Genomic DNA, 16,481 nt, shown 5'->3' with positions numbered 1-16,481 from the left:
TTAAGAGGGAATAACTAAACATCGTCAGTGTGTTTGATGTTTAAACTAACTTGAGGAAAAGACTGGTGCAGCTGTAAAAGTACATTATGTTGCTAGTCACTGATGCTGTAGAAGGAATAAAGATGCATATGATGGTGATGATGTTGAGGATGACTTTGTGTTCCAGGCATGTCTGGGAGAAAGAGGGCTCAGTGATCAACGTCCAGTCCATCCCTCGCATGCGGCTGGACGCGGACGGCACCCTCCACATCTCCCAAACCTGGTCAGGTGACATAGGCACCTACACCTGCAGAGTCACTTCCGTCGGCGGCAACGACTCCCGCAGCGCGCACCTCCGTGTCAGGTAACCCTCCTCACCTTCATCGCTTTCTATTTTCATCTTTCTCCTCTCTTCCTCACACGCTTATTTCTCCAATATTCTCCCGTGCAAGGACACAGGAAGGAACATGTTCTTTGAAGTAAAACAAAATGTACACAGACACACGCAAGACCCAGACACGTGTGCGCTTACTGCCAACCTTTCACTGCCATTCTGCCTGTTCTCACTGACACCTCTGACTCATTTCCACTTAAATAACGCCTGTTCTTCCTCACCTCCCCTGTCCTCATTCTCACCCGACACACTTCCAGCCTCAGGGGAGCCCCTCCTCCACTCCCTATCTGTGGTACCACACACACTCATTCTCACACAAACACTGCTGTATTGTTTTTTGTCATCTCAATTCTTTTTCTCCAAAACATTGCCTGCTACTTCTACTTCAGCACACACTGAGTCACTGCAGCAAGGGTAAATTGAATATGAATGAGACATGTAACTTTCTGTTTGCCAAACTGACTGACTGACTGATTGTTTCTGTCTCTCTTTGTCCCCCTATCGGTTGTCTTGTTGGCTGGCTGCCTTTTGACTGAGTTACCGTCTGTATCCGTTCATTGCTATACAGTTTATCTATCAGTCTGTCTTTGCTTATCTGAATTTATGGCCAAATGAATTAATGATCCCCAGCCTTGGCCTTATTTATTCATGTCTTTTTCTGTGCATTTCCTTCCTATCTGTCTCCTTATTCCTTTCCACCACCACCACCACCACCCCCCAATCTTTGCTGTCTTGTCTTGCCACATTTCATCACCTGTCTAACTGATCTTTCTCTTATAAAAAAAAAAAAACTTTCAGCTTTACTTCAAATTCATACAAGAGATGCTCAGAGAAGACCGAAATGTGCTCAGTAACTCAATGGCCTGGCAGACGCTTCGCCGTGATAGGGGAGATACTTTATTTATCAAAGTTGTCCCGCTGTTCCCCTGCAGGCAGCTGCCCCATGCCCCGGAAAACCCTACAGCTGTTCTGAGCACATCTGAAAAAAGAGCCATCGACCTGGCCTGGGCCAAACCTTTTGATGGCAACAGTCCCCTCATACGCTACATTCTGGAGGTTTCTGAGAACAGTAAGTCACGTGATGTCCAGACATTTCCAGTCACATATTCATCTATTGCATCTTTCTCTACTGCTTGTGCTTTTGTACCCTTTGTGTCAGTTTACACAGCTTTAAGATTATTTAAATTATTTATAATCAGTTAGGTTTGGGGGTGAAGGAACCCAGCTGTAAGGATCAACATTGCAGCAATGAGTGAAAAATATTTTAAATGTTGCTTGTATAGTTTTTTCTTTCTTTCAAGCAGCCTGACTTCTGTGATGCCAATTTCCCAGAAGAGCTTAAGTGCAGAGCAAATACAGCAAATTACTTGAAAAAAGCAGTTAAGAGCATGATCAATAAGACTAATTAAGAATGTCCATCAATGCTTTTAATTTGAAGTTGTATATATAAGCTACACTACAGTCTATCTCTTTAGAGTTCTCTATGTAAGGTGCATGTTCACCTTAAGTCTATGCACCGTAGAACTGTGTTGGACTTATAATCTGCAGCACATCGTGCTTTTACTATTCTTTTTTCTCAGCATGACATAGTTTATTTGAGTTTGAATTTTAAAATGTGACCCGCCATGACAAAATGATTGCAGGCATGAAAGTGAAAATCCTTTTTTTGAACATGAGTGAAATTGCTACAAAATGTTTGATCCGTTCCTTACAAAAATCTTTTAATTTTAAGGGAAGATAAGGTGAATGGTGAGCGCTGAACGAGATGTGCGTACACGTGGAACAAGATGTAAAATGTTTAACTTGATTCTCTCTGTTCTAGATGCCCCCTGGGCCATCCTGCTGGCTAATATTGAGCCAGAATCCACAGCAGTGACAGTCAATGGCTTGATCCCGGCGCGCTCCTATCAGTTCCGACTCTGTGCCGTTAATGATGTGGGGAAGGGGCAGTTCAGCAAGGAGACAGACCGGTGAGCTAAAGAGAGATATCACACTATATGGTGGTGGAATATATTATCCACACTACTATATATATCCCTACCATCTGACATTAACACCATATGTACAAAATATACTTTTTCCTTTGTGTAGGGACCTTCGAGCTATACCTCTCTTGGGATCTATAACCATGATTTATTATCACATTGTTAAATTGGCAATAGCGATAAGAAATCACAACATATGTGAAGAATCACCTGGAACAGGACTCTGTTATTTTTTTAGAAATAGTACATTGTGAACATGACGTAGGTTTCCTAGACAACCAGTTTGACTGATCGCTTCTGTCAAGAGTCAGTGAAGAGGGATATAAGCGTGTAAGCCTACCAAAGCGGATACATACACACAAACAAGCAGCAATCACATGTAAACACACGCACACTCAAACACACCGACTCAATCTCACATTCCTCAAGCCGCAGGAGGGATTTAGGTTTGAGGCGAGATCAGGTTTGGCCTCTCTGCGGCCTCACACAACTTGAAGCACTCATTCTTCCCTCTTACCCTCACCTCCCGCCCTCCATCAGTCTGTCACGCTGCCTCACGCTGCCAGCTCCCTAGCCAGAGGAGAGCCACGGGGGGGCTCCGTCTGTGTGATGCAGGGAGGCTGGCACTGAACGCTCTGTGACGCCATTTGGTACTAAGTCACCGCCACTGATCTCGCTCCCATCTCTTGTATGCATCTTCTCCCCAGGCGCTCAGGGTATTTTGTCAGGGTAAATATATAGCGTTTATCTGGCTGAATAGCCCAGGCATGCTATGACTCTCTCAGTTGTGGGTACTGCACATATTTTGGCTAAAGCACACAAGGAATGGTCAGGGATTTTGGCAATAAAATGGTAAGAAACAGCTGAGACACAGTTATGTTGTGCTTCAGTTGAGATTATATGGGATTGTAGCCTGAAATTGATATGCATCATTGGGCTCTCTGTTATATTATCTCAAAGCTTTATGTTTTAAGGTTTAAATTAAATACAGCTCTGTGTTCATGATGATTTGCAGAAAGGAAATGTTATTTTAATCCCATTCCTCGCAGCCCTCTCTTCATATTTCTGCATGTGTGTTTTTTTTTGTGCGTGTTATGCAGTGTCTCTCTCCCAGAAGAGCCTCCCAGTGCTCCCCCTCAGAATGTTATCGCTAGCGGTCGGACCAACCAGTCCATCATGATCCAGTGGCAACCTCCACCGGAAAGCCATCAGAACGGCATCCTCAGGGGATACACCGTCCGGTAAGATCCCTGCTCATCCACCCCTCTACTGACAGCACACACTTCTTACTTCTTATTTTGATACGTTGGACTGAATAGTCAACATTCAGTTTTAACATGAGGTTCACCCTCAAGACCTGTTAGACTTTCAGACAGCTTTTATAATAGAATAATATAAATATCTTGATTTTATAAGCAAGATACAGTAGAAGAAGCTGTGCATATCTGCTCATCCCCTATGGTGTTTCTCTTTGTTCTTGATTTATTGCATTTTCAGTTTTTAACCTAAGTTTCAGTCCATTATCTTTCTATGGTAAGCTGCTGCAATTAAATCACACACAGTATGATTCACATAAGAACCCCTACAGTGACAAGTTAACACCACTACATTTAAAAATAATTCAGTCTAAGAGAAAACTAACATTTAATGACTGGTTTGACTTCAAAAAACTTTAGCAACTCTAATAGGCAGAGTCAGCAATATGCCAAACTGACTGTAAATCCTGTAAACATGTAATTACTTTGGTTTTCTGTCAGGCTTTTTATTCATCCAAATGAAACAGCAGGTGTTTTCCAGACAACAGTCAGTGCTGTCAGTGATTTTTAATTGCTTGTTTGCTGGTGCTTTGTCTCCCCCTAGCAAGGAGTATAGTGTACTGCAAGTCGTGGCCAAAGCAAGAAAGTACTATACAGCAAACACACGCACCCTTAAGTCCAGCATTCAAATTAGATGTATTTGTATCTAAGGTACCGTCTCACTGGGCTGCCTGTGGACTACCAAATCAAGAACATTTCCAGTCCAGATGTGACCAACCTGCTGCTGGAGGACCTCATCATCTGGACTAACTATGAGATTGAGGTGGCTGCCTATAATGGGGCAGGTTTGGGCACTTTCAGCCATAAGGTCACTGAATGGACTCTGCAGGGAGGTAAGCGCTCACATCATCAGTGTTACAGTGTCATTTTCAGTGAGTCCGCATTTATATGTGTTAATTTTAAGCAAGCTTTTTATTCAAGAATAATGAATATGCATGATGAACAAGGCTGGATTGAACTATCCTGAAAGTGTAGTGTTGTTATTATCTACTATCTACTTGTTGGTATCCAGTGTTATGTGTCTCTGACTGAAATCATCTACTGTAAACTAATGCTGATGTCCAATTGCATTAACATTAACTGTTCATTTTAAGGACCACACAAAGGTGTGACATCCCTCTAAAATCCATAAAGAGCTCACACAGTCACAAACAAACCCACAGAGAGCCCTGGTATTAGGTGTAAGTGTCATCAGAAAGAGAGTGATGGCAGTTTCTGCCCTGACCTGTGCAGCAGCGATCAATACTGACATCAAAATAGATGCAGGCAGACTTCCAGCCGTCAACGAAATGGGCTTTCACACTTCTGGTTTTTGTCTTATCATATCTCCCTTTTTCCTTTTCTTCTTTATCATCTCCTCTGTCTCCCTCTTTCTTCCTCTCCTTGTCCATCCCAGTACCAACCATCACCCCGGGCAACGTCCAGGCCGAGTCAGTCAACTCAACAACAATCCGTTTTACGTGGACAGCCCCTAACCCTCAGTTCATCAACGGCATCAACCAGGGCTACAAGGTCAGTAGCTGCCATGGTACCATCACTACCTGCCATCACTTCCATTGACAGAACTGTCAAAGCTGAGCTTGTAGTATCACATATCCTGTGTATCAGTGGAGAGAGAGAAGCCAAAGGGCAAAAGGTATTTGGTGCCATAGTGAATGATGGACTTTGTTCACCCATTTGTCAGTCTGAGGTCATTCTGTTTATCTTTGCAATCATTTTTTATATATTTTATTGTGAAGCTGTGTGCACATAATGATGAATGTCTTCATTATTTTGTCATGGGCTGAATGTAGACTGTCTCTCAGTTTCGTGTGTATCCTTCATTGAAATTAATGCAGCCCAGAGGGAATCATAAAGCCAAATCCATATGGTAGTTCTATTTTTCCTTTGACTCTGTTGAGACTTAATTATGTCATTGGGTTTTTTTTCTTCCCTTTTTGTCTGTTACTTCAATAGTGCTTTACAGGCCTTACTCAGCTGGGTAGAGGGGTCACTGTACAAACTCAAACTGAATTTTAAATACCAGATTTTTCTCCAAGGAGAGACTTAAGCGGCAGTGAGAAAAATGGAGATAGAGAGCGTGAAAAGTGGTAGAAACTGAGGCAAAGGAAGGATTTCAGGGAGAGGCCGAGAAGACTAAGAGAGAGAGAGAGAGAAAAAAAAGAGAAAGAGTGGCAGACAGTCAAGCATCTATCTGTCTGATATCCTTTTGCCAACTCTATACTTCACTGCAAGTTCACTCACCACTCTGGAAAAAACCAACAGACCTGCCATTGGGACTCATTACCTAAGCACCTAATTGGTCAATCCAGGCCTCAATCTCCCATTTGTGGATGTTGTATGGTCTGCAATCAACATGCATGATGGGATGCTATCATGCCCCTCTTGAGCCTTATCTCTCTTCCCCTCCCAGCCTGTCTTAGCGGAGCTATTCAGTCATTACTTCCAAGTCAAAATCTCTTCAGGGCAGCTATGATACCAAATGACTCCTCAGAGCGGGCCAGGACCTCCAGAGAGAGACACTACTGTTAGTTTTGTGAGAATAAATGTGCGAGAATGATTACATAAAAAATGATTAGCTTCTTTATTTTTGTCTGTCTCAGTAATTTTCTTCACATTCACATTTTTTTTTCTCTTTTTTTCCTGTTTTAGTTGCTGGCTTGGGAGCCAGGCAAAGATGAAGAAGTTACTATGGTAACTGTGCGACCAAACTTCCAGGACAGCGTCCATGTGGGATATGTGACAGGTCTGAAGAAGTTCACTGAGTATTACACCTCTGTGCTGTGTTTCACTACGCCCGGAGACGGCCCCCGCAGCCCGCCCAGAGCATTAAGGACACATGAGGACAGTAAGTGACTTTTCCTCCACAGTTTTCTCTCTCCCATGGCAGAGAGGGGACATGAGCATCTCACAGTAACACATCCTCTGGGCAAGATCTATTATTCATGGAGAACGAAGTTGTAGAGAAGTGCTAATGAATGAGTATATTCTGATTCCACACAGGATCATCATAACTGGGACTTAAATCCCTTGAAGATTATTGGTTAAGCTTTAAAACTTTTAATTTACCTCAAGTTGTCATGAAAAGTTTTTTTCAGAAATTTCCTTGTTTTTACTGATTTTGTTAAAATGCAAATGCTGTCACCAGTTTGTGTGTATGTCTGATCAGTAATGAGCTTTTACTGTTTTTCAAGTGGATCAATTGTCCACTGACCTTGCCCATTACTCTTATTTGTCCCCGTCCAGCCCCCGGTGCTGTGGGCCACTTGAGTTTCACTGAGATCCTGGATACCTCACTCAAAGTAAGCTGGAGCGAGCCCAGCGAGAAGAATGGCGTTCTCACAGGTACATTCACTTCACTCCCGAAATTATACTTGTAGTGAGGCAAGAAAGGCTAGAAATAGCAGTTTGTCCAAGGTGATATGTGAGCTGCACTGCAGGAGACCAGTCACACAATGTAGCACCATGGTGGAACTGAAAATGGATAATATTGTCGTACTTTGTTCTCTAAAAACTACTTCACCCTAGTTAGTGAGCCCAGCAGATGTAGCGCTTAAGGTTGAGACAGATAAGACGCCAAATACAATTTTTTTTATGATACAATATGTATGCAGTTTAGGTTTTTACCATACATCAATAGACTGTGTTTCTTTATACATTTGGAAGAATTTGTGCTCAGTGTCATAAATATTATACCTGTTTTGAAAAATAAAAGGTAAATTAGTCAAATAAAATAGAAAAAAATAGAAAAAAAAGATTTTGGTCTCACCAGTGATGTTCTGTTCCAATTTCCAGTCAATTCTCTGACTTCTCCCAGTATAAACTTTAAGTAAAGAATCCACCAGTAACACTGACATTCAAATGATGACAGGGGTTGAGATTTAGCAGCATATTGTTAAGTGTTTTTCCAAAACATTTTAATGTGCTGCACTCTCCCAGGAGACAAACACTGACACGCCATGTGAAATTATTGATTTGGCAAGAAATGCCGCCTAATGCCTTATGCAATCACATGAAAAGAGCTGCTGGCCAAGGAGTAAATTGCATTAACTTTGAGAGGGTGAGCATGCGTGTTTGTGTGTGTATGTGCGCGTGTGTGAGGATGTGTGTGTGTGCAGGGAGGTATAATCACAGTCTGATTTAATTTGCTATATTCAATTTTTGATGAAGTTAATTTAATATTTCGGTTAGCTTGCCCTGTAGCATGCGAGCTGAGTTGGTATTATAGTAAAACTGCTGTCGAATTTTCCCTGAGAGGATTTTCTGTCTGTGTCTGTCAACCTATCTCTGCTTCTTCCTAGGCTACCGCATTTCGTGGGAGGAGTACAACCGCACGAACACCAGAGTCACCCACTACATGCCGAACGTCACCTTAGAGTACAGGGTCACTGGACTCACTGCTCTCACCACCTACACCATTGAAGTGGCAGGCATGACCTCCAAAGGCCAGGGCCAACTGTCCTCTTCCACCATCTCCTCAGGCGTCCCGCCAGGTCGGTATCCAAACAAACAACACGTTAAACCTATGTATATGGATATGTATTAAAGGGTCAGTTCACCCAAATTGCAAGAAAATGTACTGTATATAGTCACTTCCCCCTTGTGGTATCATGCCACGCAGTTATTTTTCCAGGTTGTGAGATATCTGCCTCCATCTCACTATGTCAGAAGTGAATGAAATTTAATTTGTGATGCTCACAGCAGTGAAACTTTGAATTTGAAAAATGACAATCTTGACATTTCTTTTCCAGAAACAATGTCCTGGTTACTCTGAATAACCCACAGATGTCACTGTCAACAGTTTTCATCGGCACTATTTTCCACCGAGCGGGGTGCTTCGGAGATTTATTATTGCACTCTTGTAAGAGACAGATTAACAAAAGAAATCAATGCAACACAGACCCAGACATCCTGACTTTTAGACGTTTGGACGGGTCAAGCTACAAAAACGTCCGGATCCTACATTTCATTGATCACACTCAGGAGTGTCTTTCATTAGAGCCCCAGGATTTCTGTTGAAAATGTTAAGTCTCAAACTCAACAAGATAACCCAACCCTGATGACATCATCAGGGAGATCTTTTTACCTCCACATGTGAGTGCCCCTTGCAGAAATAGTCCCTACAAATAGTCCCTGATCTTGTGTTCTGTGGATGAAAAATTTGCAAATTAAGTGTGGACATTTCTTCCATTGTCAAGCAATGTGGAGTGATGCAAATTAGACTTATTTGTAACACCAAGACAATCCAAAATGTTGCACTAAAAGGCCATAAAGCATAATCACCCTCAATTAATTCACAAGCCAAAATTGTGGTTTTCTAACTTTGTTCATTTTTTTGCCATTCCAATCCAATGAATACCTTTTGAGTCTTTATTGAACCTTCCCTTCCAGCAGATTTAGTGTTTCACATTTAACCCGATGAGCACACTCCATGGTGTCTGGCGCCAGACACAATGAAATCAAACCCCAGTCACCTCAGCTGGGACAGAACCAAAAAACCACCAAATACACATATCTGTCCCACACCAGCGAGAATAAAAGCTCCCACGAGAGCGTTAAGGACAATTACGGTATTTAATGATTTCATATTTGCAAAACTGTGTAATAGAAATACAATGCCCGTGTCAATTAATAGAGAAGCATTCAGTACACAGATGTACACAGCCTGTACATCTGTGAAACCTTTGAAATGATAGGCTGTTATATTGAAAGCAGGCTTTAGAGCAGCAGTTATAGTCCCCGGAATGGCGACTACTCCCATTTTGTATTTGTAAAGAAAACGCCTATGTGCCTGCAACTGTACTGTAATGATCCAGCTAAAAGCCACCTCAATAATCAGTCATGCAAATGATTTAGAGGTGGTAATTTTACTACGACATGTATAATCTGCTTTTCATTAAGGTTGAATACACACGCATTTAAGCAATCTTGGGAAAAAATTGCTCAGTATGCCCATGGGAGTGATTATGTCTTTTTAATATTAGGCCACTGTCCACACTCCAGTATACCACGGTTTGACATTAATATCTTCAACTAGGATTTATGTAACCTACAGTATATTGTGCTTTGGAATGGGAATATGTAATGGTGGGTTTAATGTTATCTCGAGGGAAGCAAGGGATAAAAAAGATAAAATAGGAATTATTTTATGCACTAGTGCATTTTTATACATACCTGCCTAGACACGCAGACACACAAAAACACCGCTACATACATACACACACAAAGAAGCAATAATATTCATATACACAAACATGTCCTACCGCTGTTCTCTGAATTTTACCATTTGCAGTTTTGTTTCCCCTCCAGGATTTCTAGGGAATAATCCATTTTTATTGTTTACTCAGCTGAAGTGTAAACAGTAGGATATCAGATTGAATCGTATCTCCAGATAACTGCAGTGTAATTGACATTCATGGCATTGTCTGTGCCTGTGTACTGTGTGTAAGCATCTTTTCCAAATCTAATCTGCTTTTGCTGTCTTAGCTGAAGTTAGAAGCGCAAGGTAGAGAATATAGTGAGATTGCCGAGACATTAATTTGTGTGCAGTATCTGTACGGCCACAAGAGAGCGCTGTGGTAGATGGATTTCCCCAAGCAAACCCTTACAAATCAAAACCACCCTGTGTGAGAGGCAGCCAGACAAAATACACGTATTGCAGTGTTAGTTATTTGTTCCCTCAGTCATTTTTTTGTCTTTCTCAACTTTAAGTCTTTCTGCCTCTTCACAGAGCTTCCTGGCCCTCCTACCAACATGGCAATTTCCAACATTGGCCCACGCTCTGTCACCCTGCAGTTCAAACCCGGCTATGATGGTAAAACTTCCATTTCCCGATGGCAGGTGGAGGCCCAGGTGAGACAGATTTAATCTAGGGCTGAAGTTCCATTTCCTTTAATCATATATTATTTCATTCCAGTCATCTTTTCTTTTATTTTAGGTGTTTGATTTCAGTATGATTTCAAAATTGAATACAGAACTCTTGCTCATCACCATTTTCTGCTGTGTTTGTCATGCTCTCTGCTGTCTCCGTCCTAGGTGGGCGTGGTGGGAGAAAATGAGGACTGGGTGATGGTCCACCAGGTGTCCAATGAGCCTGATGCTCGCTCCTTAGAAGTGCCAGGTCTCAACCCATACACCTACTACAGGTATCCTGCTGGGAACTCTATCTACTTCAGCTCGTCTGCCTCCATTTATCTGTAATGGGCATCTGAATGCAATCAGTGTTTGGTTAGCAAAAAATATGCCAGAATTAGCCAAGACAGGCCCCCTAAAAATAAAATAATATAATATTTGTCACAAACTAAACATTTATAAAGGAGCACAACAACAAATACACTCAGTATATACTCTCCAATAGCACAACATAGGCCAAAAACAGATACAATTTTGATCTGCTGTTACCATACTATGTACCTCTATATACAGGGCATGCATACACAACATATTCCATTATTATCGCAATAGACTGATCCTATAATGGATGAACCTGCTTATGATTTTCCCAATATGTTCTTAACTAATGCCAGATAACATGAAAATTAAGCTTGTGCAGATTGTGCCAAGACAGATCAGGTGTATGTGTGCTTAAGTATCTTTACCTGATTTATGCATATCACAGGAGCCTTATCTTATTCTCTCTTCCTTTGATTTGGGTTCAAGCTTGTGATGGTTGGTGTGGTTTTAAAATTATTTTTTTTTACAGTTTGCATATGATCTTTATCTGAGTGCAGTCTGCTTATTTACATGATCAGATTCAATATAACCAATTAACATTTCACTAAGGCAATCCCTGAAGACCCACATCAGCTATAGTTCTCATCATTCCAAACATCACCACTTAACATCTCAGTAGAGTTAAATGCTCATGTTGGATCAAAATGTAGTTTTTTTTTTTTCTCCATATTCAGGCTGTAACGCAAATGAAGCCTCCACTCAGCATATTCATACTATATTCATATTCAGTTCTCTGATCTCTGTTCAAATGCAATAAGCCTCATGTAAGAGGAGGCATACTGCAAGTACTACGATAATGCTGAGGATTTTGAGTAGTTATCATCTCAGTTGAAATGAAAAAGGCAATTTGCAGAAGTTGCAGTAAAATAATGTTCTCTATAATTATGCAATGTTTAACTCCAAAAACCAGGTTCCGCATGCGTCAGGTAAACATTGTGGGCACCAGTCCTCCCAGCCAGCCCTCCAGAAAGATCCAGACCCTGCCAGCTCCTCCAGACATGGCTCCCGCCAATGTCACCCTGCGCACTGCGAGCGAGACCAGCCTCTGGTTACGATGGATGGTAAGCAGGGATCTGCTTCTCCGTCATTCTGAATTATCCACTCCGTTTCATAATCATGATGTTGCACTTTAAGAAAAACTTTCCCAGACTAAGGAGTCTAGTTTGTTTTGACCCACTTTTCCTCTCTATCCCCCCGTCTCAATGTTCATCTGCGCAGCCTTTGCCTGAATGGGAATACAATGGGAACGCAGAGCAGTTGGGGTACAGGGTACAGTACTCCCGTGCGGGCTCACAGGGCCGAGCACTGACCCATGTTATTGCTGACCGCCTGGAGAGAGAGTTTACCATTGAGGACCTGGAGGAGTGGACGGAGTATGAGGTCAGGGTCCAGGCTGTCAACGGTATCGGGATGGGACCCTGGAGCCAGCCAGTCAGAGGCAGGACCAGGGAGTCTGGTGAGTCTGCACCTCATCAGTCACCCTCTGTGAAAAACACAGTGTGTTTGGCTTTATGTAAATCTTCTGATCCAACAATAATAAACAAATTGCTGCACATGATATTATTAGAATTACTGAAACACAACATTGCTTGCTCAATTACCCAAAAGCACATAAATGCTTCTTTGTTCTATTCTGTTGCATGTGATAAATATAGCTAAAAATGAAAGCACTATAGCTTTTATAATGCTATATTTGCAACATCTTTGTGTAATATCTACTTTATTAGTCATATCAGAGGTAAAAGAGATACACTTATGGTTTATACTCTGCCATATGTGAGATTTATGTGCGAGCAGACTATTTCCTGCTCAAATGCCCTGCTAGACTCCTTTTTAACAGCCCACCTCAATTCAGGCAAAGACATTTCTTTTCCCTCTCGCTTTGCTTGTGCCTTCACACCACTCTCCAGACGCTGGGGTAGTGAGGAATGGAAGGAGTCTGAGAAAATTGAGAACACATGGACTCAAATGTGGAATTCCTGTGCTCCTTTTTCCACTCACTCCAGCAAATTCTTAGGAATCAGTGCATTATGTCCAGGGATGATTGCCAGGGAAGAGAAAAGGCCTATTCTTGAGTTGTTGTTTTTTTTTTTTTTTTCTTGGGTAATTCAGTAGACCTTCAGGGTACACCAGGATATGAAAGGCTAGTCCACACACAATATACAACACACAATATAACCATAACAGATCACTCAAACTGCATCTCTGTCATACAAGAGAGTAAATACACATACACACATGAACCATGGGAAATATATTTTTCAGAATATATGGCACAAACAATGGAGTCCTCAGGCAAAATCTTTTCACCTCTTCCATCTCTTTGTTTTCCAGTTCCCTCCTGTGGGCCCACCAACGTCTCTGCCTTCGCCACTACCTCAAGCAGTATACTGGTGCGCTGGTTTGAAGTCCCCGAGCCAGACAGAAATGGACTCATTTTGGGCTACAAGGTCCGTCTGTGATTTTTATAATTTACAGTTGTTCTCCATTTATTCAGCAATCTCTAATTAGTGTTTAGAAATGTCAGCTATTTTTAGCCAGTAACAGAGTGACAGTATGAGAAGGACTTTTCTTCTATTTAATTTCCAAGCTCACTTCTCCCCCCGGCGTCCCTTTATCTCCTGTCTCCTCACTTTATCAGGTGGTGTATAAAGAGAAGGACTCTGACAGTGCAGTCCACTTTTGGACAGTGGAGGGCAATGCCACACACAGTGTCCAGCTGACTGGTCTGGGCAAATATGTGCTCTATGAGATCCAGGTTCTGGCTTTTACACGAATTGGAGACGGACGGCCCAGTTCTCCACCCATCTTGGAGAGGACTTTGGATGATGGTAGGGAAATGAGCTGAAGCATGAATTTATAGCCATCTATAAAACTTTAATTAATATTTCCCATTTAACCCTGAGTTTGTACAAAGTACATCAAGCATTACAGTTAAATAGCATTACATTTTGACAAGATCAGAGCATGAAAGATTAATAAAATATCCATGACACTCGATAAGAAGGGAGTGACAACAGAAAAATTTTGAACCTACCTTTCATTTTTCTAGTCCTAGATGTAATGTCTCTTGGAACATTATTTTTTGTTTTACGTTAATGGCCTTTGTGCTTTCTGAGGGAGATTTACAGTTCAAGTTCACAGTTAGATTTATTTATGTTGTATAAAAGGTAGTGGGGAATATATCTTTAGTTTCATGTGATATTTGGTCGCCTAATGGAAGTAGGAAACCTTGTCTCTAGTTGTTAAAGTGTTATGAATCATTTCTTTGTCCTTCCTGCAGTTCCTGGACCTCCAGTGGGTATCCTGTTCCCTGAAGTGCGGACCACCTCAGTTCGGCTTATATGGCAGTCTCCCTCACAGCCCAATGGCATTATACTTGGTTAGTAATATACAAAATCCTTTATTTCTCATATCTTGGTTGCATTTATTTTGTGCATTTTTACTAGAAAATCTAGAATCTAACCTATAAACATCTGTATCTTTTGCAGTTAGTATCAAGAAATGACATGGAAACTACTACCATGGAAATTCTGTACACATATAGGCTTATTTATTTAGATTTAATGGAGTGCTAGACCCGTAGGTGTAGTTCGTTATGACTTCCAACATACTTTGGTGATGTTTTTTATAACTGGGTGGATTAACGATGTTAGTTGGGGGAAATCAGGTCTTGTTATTTTCCGGCAGTGCTGTAAAGGGAGTTGGATTCTCTTGTTAGCTAGCAGGGGGATTTCCTTGTGAGTGTTTGATTCATAATACATCTGTCAGATAATTTATTTTAAATTGTACAGTATGACAGACCCTCACAGTGGTACAGGAGCAGATGCTAATGGAATCATTTGAGAAGAGACAAAGCTGCTTGTTACACAGTTTGTTTTCCCTCCTATTGTTAGGAAAACCAACACATACAACAAATGCTTTAAATACCTTAAAAAACATTTTTCAGCCCACAATAAATTTAAAACACTGAACCTTATGACACCTTATGATGCTTCCAATAACATGATTTGTCCTCTCCAGCCTACCAGATCACGTACCACCTCAATTCCACCAATAGCAACGCAGCCACAGTGGACGTGCTGAACCCCAGTGCTCGCCAGTACACAGTGACCAGCCTGAAGCCGGAGTCCGTCTACGTGTTCCGCATCACAGCGCAGACACGGAAGGGCTGGGGCGAAGCCGCCGAGGCGCTGGTGGTCACCACGGAGAAAAGAGGTAACCATCGTTGTATTTTAAGACTAAGTGATTCTCTGCTGGTGTTTTGCAAAGTGACAGCAATATAATTTGTAGTTCACTAGCAAACAGGAAAGAAAAAACATCAATACATAGTTCTGAGAGCAGACACAGGTGTGTGATCTCGGTAATGACACAACTTGTAGAGAGCTGTGCTAAGCCTTTATTGTGCATAGTTAATTTCCAGTTAACAGTCCAGTAAGCAGATGCGTTTTTATAAAGGACTGTTTGTGCCCTCTGGGTGTTTATCAGAAGCACTCTGATGCAGTTGTGAGAACGAATCAGTCCATCTGCTTGCCTCAAGGCATTTCGTGGATTGTTTACTCTACAACTTTCATTTCTCACCTACTTTTCATTTATCAAAATAGTACATTTGCCCTTGTCTGTGTAACGTAGCCCATGCAAATGTGAGGGAATCCATTTCTAAACCACTAACTTTTTCTCATTTTTTTTCCATCCTTCTCTGCCTCTTCTCATCCCAACTTCCATTTTCCCTTCATTCCTTAAATCCTTCGACCCCGCTTTTACGTCTTTCCAGCTCGTCCCCAGCCTACTAGCCGTCCCACAGTGCCTCAGAAAGACGTTCAGGCACGCCATGTTTTGCTTTCGTGGGAACCGGGCAGCGACGGCCTGTCCCCTGTGCGTTACTACACCGTGCAGCTAAGAGAGCTTCCTGAGAGCAACTGGACTGTCCACTCTGCCTCTGTTAACCATGAGGCCACCTCCTACATAGTATCCAGGTAGAGTGTATTTATTAGCTAACAGGTTCTGGTTACAGTCAGGGGTTAATTTTTCATCCTTGTTGTTATGACAAATGTTTTTCTATTTGTGCTCTTTAGCTGTAGATGATAATGCTTTATGTTTTTATAGTCCCCACTGCTACATTTGCTGTAATATCCTCTCAGCTACAGCTGTATAGTTAAGTTGGCAACTCAACAATATCCTTATACAGACTAATGTTTTCAGGGTATAAAAGTCTGGTTTAGAACATAAACAATGGTTTAAGCTACTCAAAAAACATTAAGGGTATTGGGAAAGAAATTCAACAAATGCAAATGTGATATTATTGTTGTTGTTAAGGCCTCCAGATTGTGTTTTTGTTCTTTTTTTAGTTTACTTGAAAAGCTTATTGCTTCCAAAGTCCATTTCTCTTTGTGACACAAAAGGTTTAAGATCCAGCGCTGTGGTTTATCATCAAGATTGATTTGCTTTCCTGTGTTTCCATCCCTAAGGCTGAAACCCTTCACATCCTACCAGTTCAGAGTGAAAGCCACCAACGACATAGGGGACAGTGAGTACAGCGAGGAAAGTGAAGCTATCACGACCCTACAGGATGGT

General features: G+C 41.6%; 1 protein-coding gene across 7 annotated transcripts in view; it reads left to right on the top strand.

Moving 5' to 3' along the window:
* Positions 1-16,481, top strand: part of sdk2b (sidekick cell adhesion molecule 2b) — a 273,376-nt gene that overhangs the window by 234,244 nt on the left and 22,651 nt on the right. For all 7 annotated transcript variants that reach the window (XM_042396798.1, XM_042396795.1, XM_042396794.1 and 4 more), the window contains 19 exons: positions 167-343; positions 1,306-1,442; positions 2,196-2,343; positions 3,459-3,599; positions 4,326-4,507; positions 5,071-5,186; positions 6,327-6,522; positions 6,921-7,019; positions 7,976-8,167; positions 10,405-10,526; positions 10,710-10,819; positions 11,818-11,968; positions 12,126-12,363; positions 13,242-13,357; positions 13,549-13,738; positions 14,191-14,289; positions 14,931-15,125; positions 15,682-15,883; positions 16,376-16,479. In XM_042396798.1, the coding sequence (XP_042252732.1) occupies positions 167-343; positions 1,306-1,442; positions 2,196-2,343; positions 3,459-3,599; positions 4,326-4,507; positions 5,071-5,186; positions 6,327-6,522; positions 6,921-7,019; positions 7,976-8,167; positions 10,405-10,526; positions 10,710-10,819; positions 11,818-11,968; positions 12,126-12,363; positions 13,242-13,357; positions 13,549-13,738; positions 14,191-14,289; positions 14,931-15,125; positions 15,682-15,883; positions 16,376-16,479 (2,915 nt within the window). The remainder of the gene's footprint in view (positions 1-166; positions 344-1,305; positions 1,443-2,195; positions 2,344-3,458; positions 3,600-4,325; positions 4,508-5,070; positions 5,187-6,326; positions 6,523-6,920; positions 7,020-7,975; positions 8,168-10,404; positions 10,527-10,709; positions 10,820-11,817; positions 11,969-12,125; positions 12,364-13,241; positions 13,358-13,548; positions 13,739-14,190; positions 14,290-14,930; positions 15,126-15,681; positions 15,884-16,375; positions 16,480-16,481) is intronic.

This window comes from Thunnus maccoyii, chromosome 20, assembly GCF_910596095.1.
Source record: "Thunnus maccoyii chromosome 20, fThuMac1.1, whole genome shotgun sequence".
Taxonomy (NCBI): Eukaryota; Metazoa; Chordata; class Actinopteri; order Scombriformes; family Scombridae; genus Thunnus; species Thunnus maccoyii.
Note: the sequence above shows the minus strand (reverse complement) of the source record. Positions and strands in the feature narration are given on the sequence as shown.